General features: G+C 41.0%; 1 protein-coding gene across 1 annotated transcript in view; it reads left to right on the forward strand.

Annotated features, from left to right (window-relative positions):
• Nucleotides 1-21,497, forward strand: part of CDC123 (cell division cycle 123) — a 75,778-nt gene that overhangs the window by 31,847 nt on the left and 22,434 nt on the right. Inside the window, exons 6-9 of the mRNA XM_029910812.1 lie at nt 109-157; nt 1,214-1,289; nt 8,861-8,983; nt 16,091-16,119. Coding sequence (XP_029766672.1) covers nt 109-157; nt 1,214-1,289; nt 8,861-8,983; nt 16,091-16,119 — 277 coding nt within the window. The remainder of the gene's footprint in view (nt 1-108; nt 158-1,213; nt 1,290-8,860; nt 8,984-16,090; nt 16,120-21,497) is intronic.

The following is a 21,497-nucleotide window of genomic DNA, read 5'->3' on the forward strand; positions in this document are numbered from 1 at the left end:
AATGCTTAACAATGCCTTTGCGATGCATGGTTCCAGTTTGTAATGCTTGCTCTGAATAAAAACAGTTTTATGTACAATAGATCTTGACAGCGTAATTTATTTTTCCAGATTTATTCACTGTACTGATGATACCCCTGATCCTTGCATGGAATATGAGGTAAGACTCCTCTCCTGGCTCTAGATAATTTAAATATCTTACCCTTGAGAAGGCTGATACTTATGCTTGGATGACACCAAGAAAACACTTTAGTGCTTGTAAAAAATAAATAAATAAAAATGCCGGACTAATCGTTATGGAGACTGACGAGCATCTCTCTGCTTATCCACACACCAGATACATTGCAAGCAGTGGCCCTGCAAGCTTCTCCGTAATACTCTCCCAGAGTGTATCAACTTTGACCCGGGAGGGGAAACTTGAATGGCTGAGAGAGTTATTCATTCTCTAAATGGCCTATTTTAGTCCTTAGCCTTACTGCCAGCGGGGAGGCCAATTGAGGTGGCTTTACGTTGTCCACTGAGAACAGGACAGAGGCACCAACTCCTTTTGCCTAGACTACAGAGTAATCAGAATGACTTGGTCACTGTTGAATGTACTGGATTTGAACCACTGACCTAGGCATAGTGCATTAGTGATCCCTTTAAGTATTAAGTCGAAGTATCTTCGGAGTCCATTGTATTGAATGAGAAGCTAGGTAAGTAAATCTTGCATTTAGCTGTGGTGACTGTTCGGATCTTATGCACTCATTAACAGTGGCTTATTTTTGAACAATGGCAGGGTCCTTAAAATTGCTACTGATGTATGCTTTTGAATCGCATGGCAGAGCCTGAGTCTTAAAACAGTGTTCAAGTACATATCTGTGAAATGCCGTGCTTGTCTTTAAATGTTTATTGCTTTTCATATTTGAGTTCTGTGCCATGCTAGTGGAGTATAGCGAGAGAGATCCAATGGGCAAAATTATGGTGTATTAGAGATGCAATTTTGTTTTTACATGTATTTTTCACAGATAAAGAAATAAGTGACAAGATAAGATTTCAAAGAAATTTGGCTTATTCGCCAAGATAATTACACCCATTACAATTGTGAGGGGTTTTCCCCTTGTGTTAAGAATATCCTGTGATATTTTTCTTAACAGCAGGTACTATCTTAAGACCAAAATATGTGTTTATTGACAAAAAAAAGTCATATTTTGACATGTATTTTTTTTTCCTGTAGCTTGTGCTTCGAAAATGGTGTGAATTAATTCCTGGGGCAGAATTCAGATGCTTTGTGAAAGAAAACAAACTTATAGGTGAGGATCTTCTTAAAGACTCTGTAGTATTCACTGGGGTATCTAAGGTTTGCTCCTATTCCTTTAAAAACAGTAGAACATGGAAACCTTTCTTCCCCTATCACAACACTGTCTTCGTAGGATTCTTATTCCTTCTTGCTTCCATCTATATTTGTTTTACCTTTGGGTTTAAATTTTTTTTCCTTCTGTCATATTAAACATGATGAGTTAAATTCTGTTCTGCATTAAATCCAACAGCCTGACAACATATTTATGCCCAGCAGGATGGTGGATATATCCTTGAAATCTGTGGATAGGCTGTGCAGAAAGCCACCACAAAGAATTAGGTTTTTTGGAGTGGTCATCTAGGGTATGGCTCACATGTTCAGGGCTCTAATCTGGCCATGATCCTGTAGTTAAAAGCTATTGTGTGAGATGCAGCTGGTCACACAGTGCTGCTTTATCAATGCATATGTTTTCGGGACCAGAATACATGTATCTAGAATTTGACCTAACCTACTTGGAGACCTGGCAAGGGGTCAGAATCTAGGGGGGACAAGAAGGAATATAAATACGAAATCTAATGAACAATTTAGATCAGGGATCGGCAACCTTTGGCATGCAGCCCATCAGGGAAATCCACTGGCGGGCCGGGCCGGTTTGTTTACCTGCAGTGTCCGCAGGTTCGGCCGATCGCAGCTCCTACTGGCTGCGGTTCGCCGTTCCAGGCCAATGGGGGCTTCGGGAAGTGGTGGCCAGCACGTCCCTCCACCCTCACCGCTTACCAATGCAAGATGTATGGGGAATAAATGGGAAGAACTAGAAATACTAATGAATAACCACAATTATGACATGATTGGCATCACAGAGACTTGGTGTGGTAATTCACAGGACTAGAATATCGATATAGAAGAATACAGCTTGTTCAGGAAGGACAGGCAGGGAAAAAAGGAAGGAGGTGTGTTGCCTTGTATGTCAAAGATGTATACACTTGCACTGAGGTTAAGATAGAAGTGAGAGGCAGACCTGTTGAAAATCTCTGGGTAAGGATAAAAGGGGTAAAAACAAAACAAAACAAGGGTGGCGTTATAGTAGGGCCACCTAACCAGGAAGAAGAGGTGGATGGGGCTTTTTTTCTTTAAGAACTAACAAAATCATCCAAAGCACAGGACTCAGAGGTGATGATGGACTCTATTACTTAGACTTCTGTTGGGAAAATAATACAGCAAGGCACAGATTATCCAACAAGTTATTTGAATGCATAGAAGACAACTTTTGATTACAGAAAGTGGAGAAAGCAAGTAGGGGAGAGGCTGTTCTAGATTTGATTCTGACAAATAGGGAAGAACTGGTTGAGAATTTGAAGGTGGAAGACAGCTTGGGTGAACGTGATCCTGAAATGGTAGAGTTCATGGTTCTAAGGGATAGTAGAAGAGAAAGCAGCAGAATCAAGACAATGGACTTCAAGAAGGCGGACTTTAGCAAACTCAGAGAATTGTTAGGTAAGATCCCATAGGAAGCAAGTCTAAGGGAAAAAATTCAGGAGAGCTGGCAGTTTTTTAAAGAGACATTATTAAGGTCACAAGAGCAAACTATCCCAATAGGAAAGATAGAAGCTACGGTAAGAGACCACTCTGGCTTAACCAGAAGATCTTCAATGACCTGAAACTCAAAAAAGAGCCATACAAAAAGTGGAAGCTAGAGCTAGGTCAAATTACGAAGGCTGAATATATTAAAAAAAAAAAAAAAAAAAAAAAAAGCATGTAGGGACAAAATTAGAAAGGCCAAGGAAAAACTAGATTAAACTAGCTAGGGATGCAAAGGGTAACAGAAAAAAATATTTTACAAATACATGAGAACATGAGGAGTGCCAAGGACAGGGTAGGCCCACTACTCAGTGAAGAGGGAAAGACAATAACAGAAAACGTAGCAATGGCTGACGTGTTCAATGCCCTTTTTGTTTCAGTTTTCACCAAAAAGGTTAGCAGTGGTCAAATGACTAACAGTGACTATCAGTGCAAATGGGCTAGGATCTGAGGCTAAAATAGGGAAGGAACAAGTCAGCATGTTCGAACAAACAAATCAGATATCTTCAAGTTGGCAGGGCCTGACGAAATGAATCCTTAAATACTTATGGAACTGGCTGAAGAGATCGCTGAGCCATTAGTGGCTATCTGTGAGAACTCTTGGAGGATGGGAGAGATCCCAGAGGACCAGAAAAGAGCAAATATAATACCTATCTATAAAAAGGGGAATAAGAACACCCTAGGGAATTATAGACCAGTCAGCTTAACTTTAGTAACTGGAAAGATAATGAAACAAATAATTAAACAATCAGTTTGTAAGCACCTAGAAGATAATAAGGTGATAAGTAATGATCAGCATGGATTTGTCAAGAACAAATAATGGTATAACTGGTCTATGACAGGGTTACGAGCCTTGTGGATGAGGGGAAAGCAGTAGATGTGATACATCTCGACTTTAGTAAGGCTTTTGATACTGTCTCACATGAGCCTCTCATAAGCAAATTCAGGAAATATAGCTTAGACAAACCTAGTATAAGGTGGGTGCACAACTGATTGGAAAACTGTACTCAGAGAAAACAACGTAATTTCCCCCTACTGTTACTCACACCTTCTTGTCAACTGTTTGAAATGGGCCACTCTTATTACCACTACAAAAGTTATTTTTCCTCCCTTGGTATCCTGCTGTTAATTGAATTGTCTGGTTAGACTGACCTCACACTTTCATTGTATTTATACCTGCTCCTGTATTTTCCACTCCATGCACCTGATGAAGTGGGTTCTAGCCCACGAAAGCTTATGCCCAAATAAATTTATTAGTCTCTAAGATGCCACAATGACTCCTCGTTGTTTTTGCTGATACAGACTAACACAGCTACCACTCTGAAACCTGTACTCAGAAAGTAGTTATCAATGGTTCACAGTCAAGATGTACAGGCATATCAAGTGGGGTCCACAGGGATCTGTTTTGAGTCCGGTTCTATTCAATATCTTCTTATAATTCAAAATGATCTTGACAAACTGGAGAAATGAGTAGGATGAAATTCAATAAGGACAAATGCAAAGTACGACACTTAGGAAGGAATAATGAATTGCACAAATGCAAAATGGGAAATGACTGCCTAGGAAGGGATACTGGAGAAAAGGATCTGGGGGTTATAGTGGATCACAAACTAAATGAATGTCGTCAACATGATACTGTTGGGGAAAAAAAGCAGACATCATTCTGGGATGTATTAGCAGCAGTGTTGTAAGGATGACATTAGAAGTAATTCTTCCACTCTATTCATTTCTGAGAAGACCTCAACTGGAGTTCTGTGTCCAGATTTGTGTCGGGAATGACGTGGACAAATTGAAGAAAGTCCAGAGGACAGCATCAAAAATGATGAAAGATGTAGAAAACATGACCTACAAGGAAAGAGAGAAAAAAATTGGACTAGTTTAGACTGGAGAAGAAGGCTGCTATCATAGAATATCACGGTTGGAAGAGACCTCAGAAGGTCATCTAGTCCAACCCCCTGCTCAAAGCAGGACCAATTCCCAACTAAATCATCCCAGCCAGGGCTTTGTCAAGCCTGACCTTAAAAACCTCTAAGGAAGGAGATTCCACCACCTCCCTAGGTAACCTATACCTGTGCTTCACCACCCTCCTAGTGAAAAAGTTTTTCCTAATATCCAACCTAAACCTCTCCCACTGCAACTTGAGACCATTACTCCTTGTTCTGTCATCTGGTACCACTGAGAACAGTTAGATCCATCCTCTTTGGAACCCTCTTTCGGGTAGTTGAAAGCAGCTATCAAATCCCCCCTCATTCTTCTCTTCTGCAGACTAAACAATCCCAGTTCCTTCAGCCTCTCCTCATAAATCGTGTGCTCCAGCCCCCTAATCATTTTTGTTGCCCTCCGCTGGACTCTTTCCAATTTTTCCACATCCTTCTTGTAGTGTGGGGCCCAAAACTGGACACAGTATTCTAGATGAGGCCTCACCAATGTCGAATAGAGGGGAATGATCACGTCCCTCGATCTGCTGGCAATGCCCCTACTTATACAGCCCAAAATGCTGTTAGCCTTCTTGGCAACAAGGATACACTGTCAACTCATATCCAACTTCTCGTCCACTGTAACCCCTAGGTCCTTTTCTGCAGAATCCTGTCCTCCTTCAGTCTTCTCAAGTACATAAAAGGTTCTTATAAAGAGGAGGCTGATAAATTGTTCTCCTTATTCACAGAGGACAGGACAAGAAGCAATGGGCTTAAATTGCAGCAAGAGAGATTTAGTTTAGAAATTAGGAAAAACTTCCCAACTAGGGGTAGTTAAGCACTGGAACAAATTAGGGAGGTTGTGGAATCTCTGTTGTTGGTTTTTAAAAACAGATTAGACAAACACATGTCCATGATGCAAATAATTGCAAATACCCCAGGGTATGTGTACCATGTCTTACAAAAAATTTCCAATATACATTTCATCATTTTATATTTTGAAACATCATAAACCTGCCAAGTTTTTTTTTAATTGGCATGTCAGTTGCATTTCTGCAAATAATTCCAACTACATGCCTGCATTCCCCGTTCCTTAAATTGTCAACCAAGATTAGGAGTAACACTTCATCCTGTGTTAGAGAAGTGCACGCTTGCAATTAGATGGCTGCATCCCCAGAGTTGCCCCTTTTTTGGGTGTGATATTGGGCCTGCAGTAGGCTTTGCAGTAGTATTAGTAATTAAAAATTCAGCTAAGCTCACAAGCTCCCCGCTTTACATACATGGATTAAGAACATGCCTATGAAAAGGTAGTCAATATTCTTATGTTAAATTGCAAGCTCTGATATTGTTTGCTATATAATTTAAAATAGCAAACAGTTGTAATCCATATATCTGTTTAGGGAGGTTATGGCTTTCTCTTTTCATAAGTTACTCATGCTGTAATAATAGAACGTCTTGATTGGTCAGTGTCCAGCAAGGTTTTGTGCAGTTGGTCGTGTTTATGTATCCGGTGTCAAAGCTGCTGTCATTTAAGATATACGTTAAGTATATCAGATTTGAATAATCCTATTGATGCAGATTTAAACCAGTGTCTTCTAAACAAAGAAAATGTCTGCAATTGTGAGCCTCAAATGCAAGGCAGTTTATCATTTGTGAAGCTTTGCATACAAGAGATCACTCTATTGAAGTGAATTAGCGAAACAACACCTTGGGTTTCATTCCAGTGAAGCAAATCGTTATGAAAGTTGCTTTTCTATCAATTTTAAGATACCGTGAGACTATATATTTGGATTTAACCTGAGAGTACTATAAATGAAGGCATTTTTCCCTTCACACGTTTTACTGAGGGCATATCAATTTTAATCAAATGAGAGCCTTCCTGCTTTCCTAGACTGTGCCTTGTCTCCTGACGAGCAGTCATGACCACTGTCCCTTTCATTATACAGAGCTAAGTTCCTCCCCTCTCTGCACTGTGTCCAGCCTCCTCTACCCTGGCTGGTTGCCCAGCACTGCATCAAGTAAAGAGCATGAGAGAAAAAGTTCCTGGCAGAAGTAGGCAGGGTGGGTAGAGACTTCTTCAAGGAGTCCCAAGTAGCTGCAATATCCAGAAAACAACTGGGGCACCAGGTGGCCACATAACCCTCCTGCTCACTGTGATTAAAAGGTCAGTCTTCCATTGTTAACTGTAGGATTAGCAGGTATCCAAAGGGTTAAATATATAATAAAATATAAGTGTGATGTGATGCTGAGGGTTTCAATTAGAATCTTCTCTCCCCCCCCCCCCCCCCATATTTCCCTCTAGATGTATTACAGGCCCTTAGCTGCTAAATTCTAATTTTAAAAATGTAATGACAAAGGACCTTCCCATCTATGTAAAGATGTTACCTATAAAACAGCCACATTAGAAAAGGTTTGGCTGCGTACATGGGACGCAGCTGGGGCTAATTTGCCCCACCCCCTTTCAGAGCTGGAATTATTTTTTTAAATTAAGTCCCTGGCAATTAACATCAAGCAGCCTCCAGCTCCAGATTACAGCCAGTTCAGTAGTAACCTGTCCAGATGGGACATCGAGCAGGTGGCAATTTAAAAATATTTGCGCAGTGTTGTAGACAGTGCTGGAGGATACTCAAAGAATCTGGACATTCAAATAGCAGCAGCAGCCGCTGCCAGATTTCAGGGCCTTCAGAGGCCTCTGTGGGAACATCTTAATGTCAAGCTAGCTATAAAGCTTGGATCTAGAGAGCCACACTTGTGCTAACTCTGCTGTATGGCAGTGAAAAGTGAGCACTGAAGAAGGCTTAAGAGTGGCAGGCTGACATTTTCGATGCTTGTCGTCATCAGCGGCTCAATACTAAGTGGCAGGACAAGATCAGAAATGAGGATATTCGTAGCTGAACCCAGCAACCACCTCAATCAGTGCTGATTCAGTTTTCGTGGCTTTCTTGGTATGGACATATTATTAGGTTGGAAGACCCATGAATTACAAAGCATATGGACCAAGGAATGCTGCGACATGATTAGCAATCATGTGGTCACCAAAAGCTTCGGTGGTGCCATGAAATTGCCAGTAATGGACATAGACCGAACATCCAGCCTTACTACCTTAAGGGCCAACGTAGAAATCCATCGGAATGCCACTCGATTTTCATGGAGGCTACTTCCTTTTGGGGTTTTACCATTTTGATGATAATTTTAAGAGCTCCTATACAGGAGGTTATATACCCTGAAAGAGGGTTATGTGAGCTCCCATTGTGTCTTGTGCAGCTGCAGCAGTTAGTACTGCTTCCAGAGCTGTGTGCCGCTTAGCTTCAATGACTCTGGATGTACAGACAGAAGTAAAGAGCCACATTGGCTTCTGCCAGCACAGCAAAATAAGTGTTCTGCAGTAGTCAGCAGTGACTCCTCTTCTCTGATTCAATCCCTCTGATGCTTTGAGCAGGGGGTTGGACTAGATGACCTCCTGAGGTCTCTTCCGACCCTAATCGTCTATGATTCTATGATTGAGTTTGAAAAAAGGTGTTTTTCTCAGCTTCTTTGGACCTGACAGGCTTTGACATAGGTCTTGTTTTCACAGCATTGTTAGCTACAGGTATAACTTAAGTGTTGCCCCTAATCCAACTCGTGCCCACACACAAAATCTCTAGTTCAAGTTAAGTGGGATTTTAAGCTTGAGGTAGCCTGCCTGTCAGAGGGTTGGCTTGAGAACACTGAAGGTCAAGCTAGTAATGCAGTGCGAACTCAGCTTTAGGCTTTTGATGGGAAAGGGAGTTACTAAAAACGTGGGAAATTGAGACCGTGTCCTCGTATAATGAAAGTGGCAAACCACCAGGGGTGTGTGGGTGTGTGTGTCTGGGGGGGGGGGGGGGGGGATCTTCAAACACTGGAAAGTAAAGCCAAAGAGTAAGCGGCTGGGAGTGTTTATTTTGTTGCATTTCAAATTGGTATTTTGCAATATTGTTCACAATGTGCATCTTTCTAATAACTCAATCCTGTCCCACTAACTTCTTCGCATCTCAGAAACACTTTTTAAAAAAAAATAGAAGCTGTAAAATGTACTATGTAATTAATTAACTAATTGAATTCATTACAGGTATATCCCAGAGAGACTACACTCAATACTATGAGCATATCTCTAAACAAAATGACGAGATCTGTAGATGTATACAGGAGTTCTTCAAGAAACATATTCAATATAAATTCTTGGATGAAGACTGTAAGTATCTCTTTAAGGGTTGTATTAGAAAACAAGATTGTGGGAAGTGGGAAATGTTTTATGCAAGTCCCCAATTGCTTATTAGTTACACTATTAAAATTTAACTTTAAAATAGAATCTGGTGGCCTGATCCTTCAAACATTTCTTCATGGAACTCCCATTGACTTCAATGTGAGTTCTGGGCTCAATGTGAGTACTGCAGGGCCAAGAAAGTAGAAATGAGGCCTATCAAATTATCCTGTGTAGCTGCTTGCCAGCCCAGGATTGTTTCCTACAGTTACTTGGAAATACCAGTGAAAAATAATATTTCCTAGTATCTTAACTCGACAGCTATGTAATGTTTTTGTTCTCTGACTGCATGCTAATGCTAGTTTCTGCTTGCATGGTGTTTGGTTCTTTGATTTGAGACAGTTTTGTATTCACTGAAAATGCCAGTCCTTCCACCTGTAGAGGAATGATTTAAAAAAAAAATGGGAGGTTGGTGGAAAGGAAAAATTACACATTAATTATGTAGCCAACAAAATAGATAGAGGGGCAAATAGGTATTTAGATATTTGGTTACCTTTTATTCAATAGTTAATTCACCTGCAAAAAAAAAAAAAAATAGCAGCACACCTCCAATTTTTTTAATATCAACATCTGATGAATATGCCTTGTCTTCTAAATGTCTTATTATATTTCGCTCAGTTTAATAAAATCACTACAAAAGACATGTCATAGCTGTTGTAATACCATTAAACAAGAGATCCGATTACTATATTTCTGTATAATATCTCTTTAAACAAAAGTTCACTGTAGTAATTATTTTATGTCAGATATTTACATGGCACAGATTTGTAAACCGGTTAATACCTCCCAAATATATAAATACTAGGGCTGTCAATTAATTGCAGTTAACTCACGCGATAACTCAAAAAAAAAATCACGATTAAAAAAATTAATCAGTTTTAATCGCACTGTTAAACAATAGAATACCAATTGAAATTTATTAAATATTTTTGTTTTTTTCTACATTTTCATATATATTGTATTCTGTGTTGTAATTGAAATCAAAGTGTATATTATTTTTATTACAAGTATTTGCACTGCAAAAATGATAAACAAAAGAAATAGTATTTTTCAGTTCACCTCATACAATACAGTAGTGCAATCTGTTTGTCATGAAAGTGCAACTTACAAGTGTAGATTGTTGTTGTTGTTGTTACATAACTGCACTCAAAAACAAAACAATGTAAAACATCAGAGTCGACAAGTCCACTCGGTCCTACTTCTTGTTCAGCCAATCGCTAAGACAAACAAGTTTTGTTTACATTTACAGGAGATAATGCTGTCCTCTTCTTATTTACAATGTCACCTGAAAGTGAGAACAGGCATTTGCATGGCACTTTTGTAGCCGGCGTTGCAAGGTATTTACGTGCCAGATATACTAAACATTCGTATGCCCCTTCATGCTTCAGCCACAATTCTAGAGGACAGCTTCCATGCTGATGACGCTTGTTAAAACAATGTGTTAATTAAATTTGTGACTGAACTCCTTAGGGGAGAATTGTAAGACCCCTGCTCTGTTTTACCCACATTCTGCTATATATTTCATGTTACAGCAGTCTCGAATGATGACCCTGCACATGTTGTTCATTGTAAGAACACTTTCACTGCAGATTTGACATTACACAAAGAAGGTACCATGTGAGATTTCTAAAGATAGCTACAGCACTCGACCCAAGGTTTAAGAATCTGAAGTGCCTTCCAAAATCTGAGAGGTACGAGGTGTGGAGCATGCTTTCGGAAGTCTTAAAAGAGCAACATTCTGATGCGGAAACTACAGAACCTTAATCACAAAAAAGAAAATCAACTTTGTGCTGGTGGCATCTGACTCAGGTGATGAAAATGAACATGCGTCGGTCCGCACTGCTTTGGATAGTTATCGAGCCGAACCCATCATCAGCATGGAGATATGTCCCCTGGAATGGTGGTTCAAGCATGAAGGGACATATGAATCTTTAGCGCATCTGGCATGTAAATATCTTGCGATGCTGGCTACAACAGTGCCATGAGAACACCTGTTCTCACTTTCAGGTGACATTGTAAACAAGAAGCGGGCCACATTATCTCCTGTAAATGTAAACTATCTTGTTTGAGCGATTGGCTGAACAAGAAGTCGGACTGAGTGGACTTGTAGGCTCTAAAATTTTACATTTTGTTTTTGAATGCAGTTTTTTTGTACATAATTCTACATTTGTAAGTTCAACTTTCATGTTAAAGATATTGCACTACAGTACTTGTATGAGGTGAATTGAAAAATACTACAGTATTTCTTTTTTTACAGTGCAAATATTTGTAATCAAAAATAAATATAAAATGAGCTCTGTACACTTTGTATTCTGTGTTGTAATTGAAATCAATATGTTTGAAAATGTAGAAAACATCCAAAATTATTAAAATAAATGGTATTCTATTATTATTTAACAGTGTGATTAATCACAATTCATTTTTTTAATCTTTTGACACCCCAATAAATACTGCAGGGGAAAAAAGGCCAGTCCTGTAGCATGAGTGCCTAGAGCAATGCAGTATCTTAAATGATGGGTAGTCACCAACAATGACTAAAGGAATAGGCTGGATCCTTTCCGTAAAAATATTGATTAAATGGTCCCTTCAAAAAGGGTGCTGATGGCTTTTTTGTTTAACTACGTCATTGGTTTTTTTTTTTTTTTTTTAATTAACAAAACATTCAGAACTGAACATTGGGCATGGAAACATATATGAAAGTACATTTAATAAGAAAGTATGTGGATCAATTTATTTATGAAAATTAAAAAGCTATCAAATGTTTGCCACTAGAACATCTATGATATCTTTTGGAAGAAAAAGAATTGTAAGTCTGTTTCCAAGAAGTTATATAAATCTTTTTTTTTTTTTTTTTTAAATATTGATGTTCAACATTTTAGCTGCTTAGTCCTTTTCATAGCTGGAATGTAATTTAACAGATTCCTACTGCAGTAGTAGAAGTAACTTGCACTGTATTGTGGTTTAAAAACTAAAATTGCAAAACATTTCACAGTGGGAACAATCTCCTGATAAGGTTATTTATTAGTCTGTGCGATAGTGTTTCAGACTGTTGGACAGCCAAGACTAGTCAAAAACCTGATGGAGATACTGTAAGAAACTGTCTTACCCTGGGCAGGGGATGGATTGAGGCCCCAATCCAGCAAACCACTTAAGCATGCACATAACTTTTAAGCATGTGAATTGTCCTGTTGAAGTCAGTGGGCTGCTCACGTTTAGTCTGCCCCCCCCTCCGCCCCCCCCCCCAGTGTGGAGAGGAAACACACTAGCCTTTGTAAACTGAGCTGAGATTTCCTAAGCACCTCAACCAAAACTCACTGTTTTAGGTAAAATATAAACAGATTTATTAACTACAGAGAGACAGATTTTAAGTGATTATAAGTAGCAAGTGTAGCGATCAAAGTTGATTACCTAAGAAATAAAATAAATTTGCAGTCTGAGTTCTACAAACTAAACAGGATTTGAATCAAGCAGTGTCTCACCCTGACAGCTGGCATAGTTCCTCAGTACACAGGCTGGGACTCTTTTCCAGCCTGGGACCATCTTCCCCAGTCCACAATCTTTGTCCTCCAGATGTGTTTCCAGGTGTTGAGTTGTGGGGGGAGTAAGGCCAAGTCACGATGTCACGGCCCCTCTTTTATAGTTTCTTCCAGCTTGCTGGAAAGATATTTGGCTATGATGTGGGTCAAACAGTCTCCATTGTATACGGTTCCTGGGATAGTGGATTCTTTCTTTGATGGGTGTTGGTAAGCCATTAACACTGTCTTGCTACTCCATTGTTATGGCGTTATACCTAAATGCTGGTTGTGGGTGTTCCCAACCTCACAACGTATTTCAGTAACACACACATAGCAAAACTTCATAACTTCACATGCAATGATAGCACATACAATCCAACAGGATATTAATGTTCAACAGAATAAGACTTTTAAGATGATGCCTCACAAGGCATACTTTGTACGAAACATATAATTATATCACAGTGGTGAATATGGGGGTTCCACGGTGCTGCTTTGAGGTACAGACTGCCACAGTTGTCTCTTTTCCAAGCTGAACAATCCCAGTCTTTTTAATCTCTCCTGATATGGAACTGTTCCATACTCTTAATCATTTTTGTTGCCCTTCTCTCTCTACCTTTTCCAGTTTCAATATATCTTTTTTCAGATGAGGCAATCAGAACTGCACACAGTGTTCAAGGTGTGAGTGTACCATGGAGATATAATATAATATAATATATATATATTCAGTTTTATTATCTAACCCTTTTCTGATGGTTCCTAACATTGTTACCTTTTTTGACTGCTGCTACACTTTGAGCAGATGTTTTCAGAGAACTATTCACAATGACTCCAAGATTTTTCTTGAATGGTAACAGTTAATTTAGACCCGGTCATTTTGTATGTATAGTTGGGATTATGTTTTCCAATGTGAAGTACTTTGCTTTTATCAAGATTGAATTCATCTGCTATTTTGTTGCCCAGTCACCCAGTTAATGAGATCCCTTTGTAAATCTTCGCAGTCAGCTTTGGACTTAACTATTCTGAGTAATTTTGTATCGTCTACAAATTTTGCCACCTCACTGTGCACCCCCTTTTCCAGATCATTTGAGTATGTTGACAGCACAGGTTCCAGTACAAATCTTTGGAGGACCCTGCTATTTACCCTTCTCCATTGTGAAAACTGACCATTTACTCCTACCCTTTGTATCCTATCTTTTAATCAGTTACTGATCCATGAGAGGACCTTCTCTCTTATCCCATGATTACTTAGTTTGCTTAAGAGTCTTTGGTGAGGGATCTTGTCATAGGCTTTCTGAAAGTCCAAGTACACTATATCGACTGGATCACCTTTGTCCAGATGCTTATTTACACTCTCAATGAATTCTAATAGATCGGTGAGGAATGATTTCCCTTTACAAAAGCCATGTGGACTCTTCCCCAACAAATCATGTTCATTTATTTGCCTGATAATTCTGTTCTTTACTATAGTCTCAACCAGTTTGCCTGGTACTGAAGTTGGGCTTACCAGCCTGTAATTGACAGGATCAGTGTTTCATTAGTTACCTTCCAGTCATCTGGCACAAAGTCTGATTTAAGTGATAGGTTACATGCCACAGTTAGTATTTCTGCAATTTCATATTTGAGTTCCTTCAGAACTCTTGGGTGAATATCATCTGGCCTGGTAACTTACTACTGTTTAGTATATCAGTTTATTTCAAAACCTCTCAGTTGATGCCTCAGTCTGGGACAGTTCCTCAGATTTGTCACCTAAAAAGAATGGTTCAGGTGTGGGGAACTCCCCCATATCTTCTGCCATGAAGACCAATGCAAAGAATTCATTTAGCTTCCCCACAATAGCCTCAGTTTCCTTGAGTTCTCCTTTTGCCCCTCGATCCTCCAATGCAGTGGTTCTCAACCTTTCCAGAATACTGTACCCAATTCAGCAGTCTGAAGCCCGAGCCCCCCCCCACACACACCTGGGGCTGAAGCATGTAACTTAGCTTCGTGTGGTCCCTTGTGGGGCAGGGCCACAGGCAGTTGCCCTGCTTGTCATCCCCTAATGCCAGCCCTGCACTTGTGACTCCCCTCCCTTAACCCATCCCGTGCCCCCCCTGGGGATCATGAACCCCAGGTTGAGAAACGCTGATTCAAATGAATTGACACACTCCCTGGAAGAAGTCTGCGTACCCCAAGTGGTACGCGTACCCCTGGTTGAGAACCACTGCTCCAGATGAATTGATGAACCCCTGGAAGATGTCTGCGTGGGTGAGTACCACTGCTCCAGTGGCCCCACTTGCTATTTGGCTGGCTTCCTGCTTCTGTTGTACTGAAAAAAAAAATTGCTGTTCAAATTCTTTCTTGGCCTGCCTTATTATACTTGTATACTCAACTTGCAAGTTTATACTTCTTTCCATTTTCCTCACTAGGATTAGACTTGCAATTTTTGAAGGATACCTTTTTTCCCCTCTAACCGCCTCTTCTACTCTTTTGGGTTTTTTTTGGTCCTCTTACTGTTTCCGCCCCCTCTCTTTCCCCCCCCCCACACACACACTTAGGGCATACATTTAGTTTGCGCACCTACTAAGGTGTGTTTAAATAGTCTTCATGCAGTTTCCAGGCATTTCACCCTTGTGACTGTTCCTTTTAATTTCCATTTAACTAGCTTGCTCATTTTGTGTTTTCCCCTTTTTGAAGTTAAATGGTACTGTGGTAGGTTTCTTTGGCATTTGTCCCCTTACAGGGATATTAAATTTAATTACATTATGGTCACTCTTACCGAATGGTTCAGCTATATTCATCTCTTGGACCAGATCCTGTGGTCCATTTAGGACTAAATGGAGAATTGCCTCATCTCTTATGGGTTCCAGGACAAGCTGCTCCAAGACGCAGTAAATATATGGATTTGTTTAACAATACAAAAAAGTTTACTGTGATAGATATAGATAGATATAGAAACAACTACTTTGTTGAAATCTCTGAATAGTGAAGGGTTTGTATTAAAATAGACATCACTAGGCAGCTGGTGTGCTGTGACTACTGTGTTGTGTACTAAAAGTGATCATTTCACTGCTACCTTCGCTCAACCACCCACCCCCGTTGGTTTTCACTGTCTGTTTTGTCTCATCAGGTGCTGATTGTAATCTCTTTGTGGCAAGGACTCTTTATTCCATGTGTGTACCACAGCTAGCACAATGGGGCCTTGATCCCTGATTAAGGTCTCTAAGTGCTACTACAATACAAACAATAATATTGAAGATAAGCTCTCTTCTGTTTTGAAGAGCTAATAAAATGTTTTGGGGTGGAAATATCTGTATTAAACAATAAAGACCTGTAGAAAACCCAGTCTTTGCACTGGCAACAGGAGTTTTCTATTACTGTTTCTACTCTCCATCATAAATGAGTACTGTCTTGGACTTTCTGTTTTGTAGGCATATTAAACTTGAGCATTGTGCTATAAACGTTTGTTTATCTATTTATGCTTAGCCATGTGTGTAACCACATATATTTTGAAACTAACAAATCAATTTTTTCTTCTTTCCAGTTGTTTTTGATGTGTACAGAGACAGCATGGTAAGTTAATAATGGCTCATATTATTGGCATATTCTTTGATTTTATTATTTGTATTCTATGGAAATTCTTATGCTTCCTAAGTACCATAGAGGATAAATGAATGTTGGCTTCAACCTCCTGGGAAATATTGTGATGATGAGTGAATTAAAAGTATCTAGATTTTTTATGTAGTATTCTGTTCTGCCATTGTTTTCTTATATCATCAGGTCCTGTTGACTTGAGTGTATCTAATGGATCTAAATATTCTTTAACCTGTTCTTTCCTATTTTGGCTTATGTCCTCCCCCTTTGTTGTTAATATTGTGCTAAGTATCAGGTCACCATTAACCTTTTTAGTGAGGACTGAAGCAAATAGGCATTAAACACCTTGAGCTCATATGTCATTCGCTTTCTTTCCCTGTTAAGTAGTGTACCTACACTTTCCTATTTCTTTCTCTTGTTCCTAATGTATTAATAGAACCATTTTGTGCCTTAGAGTTTCTGATTTTGTCTATACATGCTTATGTTTACTTTTATACTGCTCCTTAGCAATTTGTCCATGTTTCCATCTTTTGTAGGATTCCTTTTTGATGTTCAGGTCATTAAAAGAGCTCCTGATGGAGTCATATTTGCCTTATACTATTCTTCCTCCATTTCCTTTGCATTAGGATAGTTTGCTGTTGTGCCTTTAATATTGTCTCTTTGAAAAACTGCCAGCTCTCCAGAACTCCTTTTTCTCTTAGATTTTCTTACTTTCCTACCTGAATGGTATCTAATCTAAGATGGTTGGGATATGCATATGTGTCATATGACAATAATGTTTGTAGTTCTTCTGCAAATAATTTTCTCCAGAGAATAAGTAGTTTATCTTTAAAAGTATGTAACAGAATCTTTGAAAAGACTTTTTTTTTTTTTTTTTTTAAACAAGAAGACATTTAATGGTGTCTGTCACATTCTGGGGTGCAATGCAGACCAGTGTGGGGTTGTCATCGCCCTGTAACCTTAGGTGCGTTGAATGTTCTGCTGCTGTGACTCGCAGCCTGGATACCAACAGACAAGCACACAGTGTCCTGAGTGTCTATGTGCTGTGCAGCCCTGGTTCAGCACTCTGACCCCAGCAGCCTGCCTACAACACAACAGCCCCACTCTGAATTCCCAGTCTTAATTATTGTTTGTAGAGGTGACCCCAACGCACTCCCAGTCCCGAATTTCCCCCAGACCATCTGCCTTGAAGTGGCCAGCCCTCTCCTGGAACACTCACAAAAATAGTGAGGTTTATTTGCTCCTTTAAAGAGACAGAAGCACATCACAGCTTAACTTAACTGGGGTAAATACACCCTTCCCTTCAAGCACAGTACTGAGTTGGTTTATTGTAAAAATTAACCACATTTATTACCGAAAGGACGTAAGTTAAGTGATACCAAGTAAAAGGAATAAAGTTAGAAAGGCTTACAAACAAACAACCAAAAGTAAAATGACACTTTTTTAATGGCGAAGACCTAAATTAACAAGCTAGGGTAGCTTCCTTACCAATCTTCCATTCCCAGAGACTTCAACCCCTTCGGTTGAAGGACCTATCTTTCTCAGCTTGCAAGAGATCTGGTCTCTTGTATCTGTGCAGTGATGGATAACTTAGGGGTTCTCTGCCCCTGCCTTAATAGTCCAGTAAACCTTAGAAAAGCATATCTCTAAGTTAATTGATCTTGCTTCAAGAGGCAGGGAAGTTCCCTGAGGGGTACTGTCTCCATCTCCTGTCAAGAGTAAGTGGTCATCTTTCCCCACTTGCTCTCCTGATGACTTGGTTTACCTTGCATATAAATATGCCGCCTTTGTCTCTGCCTGACAACTAGGCTGGTCAGACAAGCAAATACACAATTCTTTGTGATCTGTACATGCTGACTGGCTCCCAAGCCATCTTGTGAGTTTTAATGGTTCTGTTTACTGCATATGTAAATTACTATCCCATTGTTACTGGTCAACCCTGCTTCATTTGTATTCAAAGCCCAAGCAGACCTGTTTTCTACTTCATTCAAATACAGACTTTAAAATATAGTATCAGACAACATCCACATGTAGTATTAATGCAAACATTTCACAATGATATTAATCACCAGTGTGTCAATAGTTTTCCAGTGACACGACACCTTTTACATACAGATCATGCCACTAATGAGTTGGGGTACACTGGTCAAGCCTGCTGAAACTCACTGTTAGATACCAGGAAGCCGCTTGCCCTCAGGCACTGGGACGCTCTCAGGGTCACATCTCCAGCCTTACAAAGCTGCAGGAGGGTTAGTCACTGGCTGACCCAGAGGCAGCAGGTCAGAACCCTCTTTTCTGGCCAGGGTGTCTGCCACCATATTTTCTTTCTCCTTTATAGAGAAGAAATCTGTTTTGTCTCCTTTGTTTACAGTCTTTGGGATATAATATCAGAGCATGTCCATAATTTCACCTACAGAGTTGTTACAAACATTTCACTGTGACATTAATGACCAGTGAAGTGGTGGATTTCAAATGATATATTATATCTCACGTTTTAAATAAATACCATGACCCGAGTGTGTGTCAGACCCGACAAGAGTTGCTGATGTAGAATCGTGAACCATCAATGGGCGTCTGCGTCACAGTATCGCAAGAAACTGATTAAATATTATCAGGGAGACTGATAGCGCCACCTATTATTAAGAGAGCTTGATATGTCCCCACTTTAAGAGCCTGGTTTTAGTTGCTTATAACTTTGCCAAACCTGGACTGTTTGGGCTGAAATTTTCCATGCTGGGTGTCTGCCTTCGGCTACATACCAACGTAATGTGCTCCACCCGAGGGCAATAGGAAGAAGCTGGACTTTCCCGAGAATGACTGTTCCCAGGTGCTTCAGACCACAGCGAAGCTAGGCACTGGGACTGAAAGCAGGGAGCCTCTCTCTCCTGTGTTCTCACTGACAGCCTTGCGGGAACATCCAGGCAGCCTGGAGGAGGAAGATGTCTGAGTTGAATGCAGAGGAGACGAAAGTCGGACTGGGGAGAGTCAAAGGAGGAGACTGCAACAAGGAATCTAGTGCAGTGGTTATTTCATCAGGATTATTTGGTCGGGCCCCCTTTCTTTGTGTCTGTAGTAGTTTACGCCCCACCCCCCAAGCACATATACCACCACCCAGCTCTGAAAGCAGAGCAGAGAGCAGCAGCTGCTAGCTGGTGGCAATGTGAAAAGTGATATTCGTCAATACCACTTTTCACAGCAGACTTAGCACCTCATGCCACCCTTACTTCTGCGCTGCTGCAGCCGCCCGAGGGCTGACAGCTGGCGCTCCGCTGCCTCCAGGTGTGGGAATGAGGGGGAGGGAAGGAGAGCCTGAACCCAGGCTGCCTCCAGGTGAGGGATTGGGGCAAGGGTGTGCACGGCCCTTCTGCATGAGCCCTCGCCATCCAGGGTTCGTTGGGGGCGGGGGGGGAGTACACAGCTTGACACATTCCCCTACCAGCCCTGGGAGACGTGCTCCATAGTTTGAGAACCGGTGAGACTGAGTCTAGAGGGGGTCTTGAGAGTGAAACCGTGAATGGGACTGTCTGGGCAAAGAGACTGGGAGCCTGTGGGGGAGGCTGGGACTGGTTAGCGAAGGAGACTAGGACTGGGAGCTGGGGGAAAACAAACTGGGAATTGGTGAAGGAAGGGGAGTGGAGACTGGGAACCAGTTGGTTGAGGGGAACCTCTGAGATCAGACAAGGAGCTATGGGAGGGTGGGGGACTGGGACTGTCTGAACAAGGAGAGTGGAACTAGAATGCGGGGGAGGTGGAGGCAGCAGGGAGTGGAAGGGACCACAGCTTGACAGAGCAGTGGTGCAGGAGGAGAACTGGTACTGGCTGTACAAGGAGCCAGGGAGGGGTGATGGGGGAGACTGAGATTGGATGACTCCAGGAAGAGAGACTAGGACTGGGAGCCAGTGGAAGAGGACAGACAGGTGGGATAAAGAGCTGGAAAGGAGGACTCTTGAACTGGCTGGGCAAGGGGGCTGGAACTGTGGACAGAAACTGGAGGAGTAGATACTGGAACTGGGACAAGGAGCCAGGGGTGGGGAAGAGACAGGCCTGGGCCAGGGACAGGTTGGAGGGGCCATGGCAGAAGAGTCTGTGCCCACTAGATACACTCCCTTCAGTGTGGAATGGAGCCCAAAAGACCTGATTTTGAGCATTTCTCTCCTGTCAGCAAATATTTGTGAAGCCACTGGCAAGCTACATTCTGGTCCACACAGAGGATGACAACCTACTACTGCTGTCAGTTTAGTTCTGTTGGCTAAAGAGGCAGAGGTCTGTGCAGTGGACCTAGTGACCCAGTGTCAGTATGAGGCCATGTGATGGAATTTCTGTTTTTGTGTTTTTTCTCTACCCCCCCCCCCGAGTTTGCTCTTTTTAAAAACCTAGGGAGTTACACACAAACTACATTAAAAGAACATTATTAAGGTTGCAAAGTCAAGCAGTCAAAAGCTAGGAAGTGCCTGTGCAGCCTTAATTTGGCCCCCCTGCATGTATGCATTAAGATTCTCTTTAAATTACTCAATCACATACAGGATTCCCATCTCCGGAACACAGGATGGGCATCCTCTGAGGATGAATCAGGGTTGTGTAGTGAAGGAGGCTCTTGTCTGTAGACCCTTGCCTCATTTGTTGCAGAACTTAGAAGGTGTGTACTGAATGAGGCAGGAGACTGCTCGAAGAGAAAGGATAGTCTCATGGTTAAGGCAGTTGAATGATATCCCTGCCTGTGCCACAGAGTTCCTATGTGATGCTAGGCAAGTCACTTAAACCAAACTTTTCATAGGTCGTCACTAATTTTGTGTTCCTCATTTTCTGTGTTCCTGACTTGAGATCCTGGGGTCTGATTTGCAGAAGTGCTGAGCACTTGTAGCTGCAATTGAAGTTAATAGGGTCTGTGCTTTGAACATATAAAGTGCAATATAATACTAAGTACTATGAACAATCAGGTCTTAGGCATCTTAGATTGGACACCCAAATTCAGTGGATGCTTTTGACCTTCGTCTTTCAGTTCCTTAGATCCCCATCTGTAAAGTGGAGATAATACTACCCTTCAGCTCACAGGGGTATAGTGAAGATAAATTAATATTTGTGAAGCACTCAGATACTAGTGATGAGCACTATCTGGGGATGAATCAGGGGGAAATTAATAATTCTGTCTTCATAACAGGGTTTGAGTAGAATGCAGTAAATAAGGCATTGGGCCACACATTGAACAAGGATAAAACAAAATATTGAATAGCTGCTCACTAAGTGAGGGCTGTCCATCCTGTGCACTGAATGAAGTTGTGGTATTGTGGAAAAATGTGTGATCATGTAATTAAAGGGCTTGTCTACATAATATGGCAATGAAACAACACTACATGTAA

This window comes from Terrapene carolina, unplaced genomic scaffold, assembly GCF_002925995.2.
Source record: "Terrapene carolina triunguis isolate 2854851 unplaced genomic scaffold, T_m_triunguis-2.0 Scaffold68, whole genome shotgun sequence".
NCBI lineage: Eukaryota > Metazoa > Chordata > Testudines > Emydidae > Terrapene > Terrapene triunguis.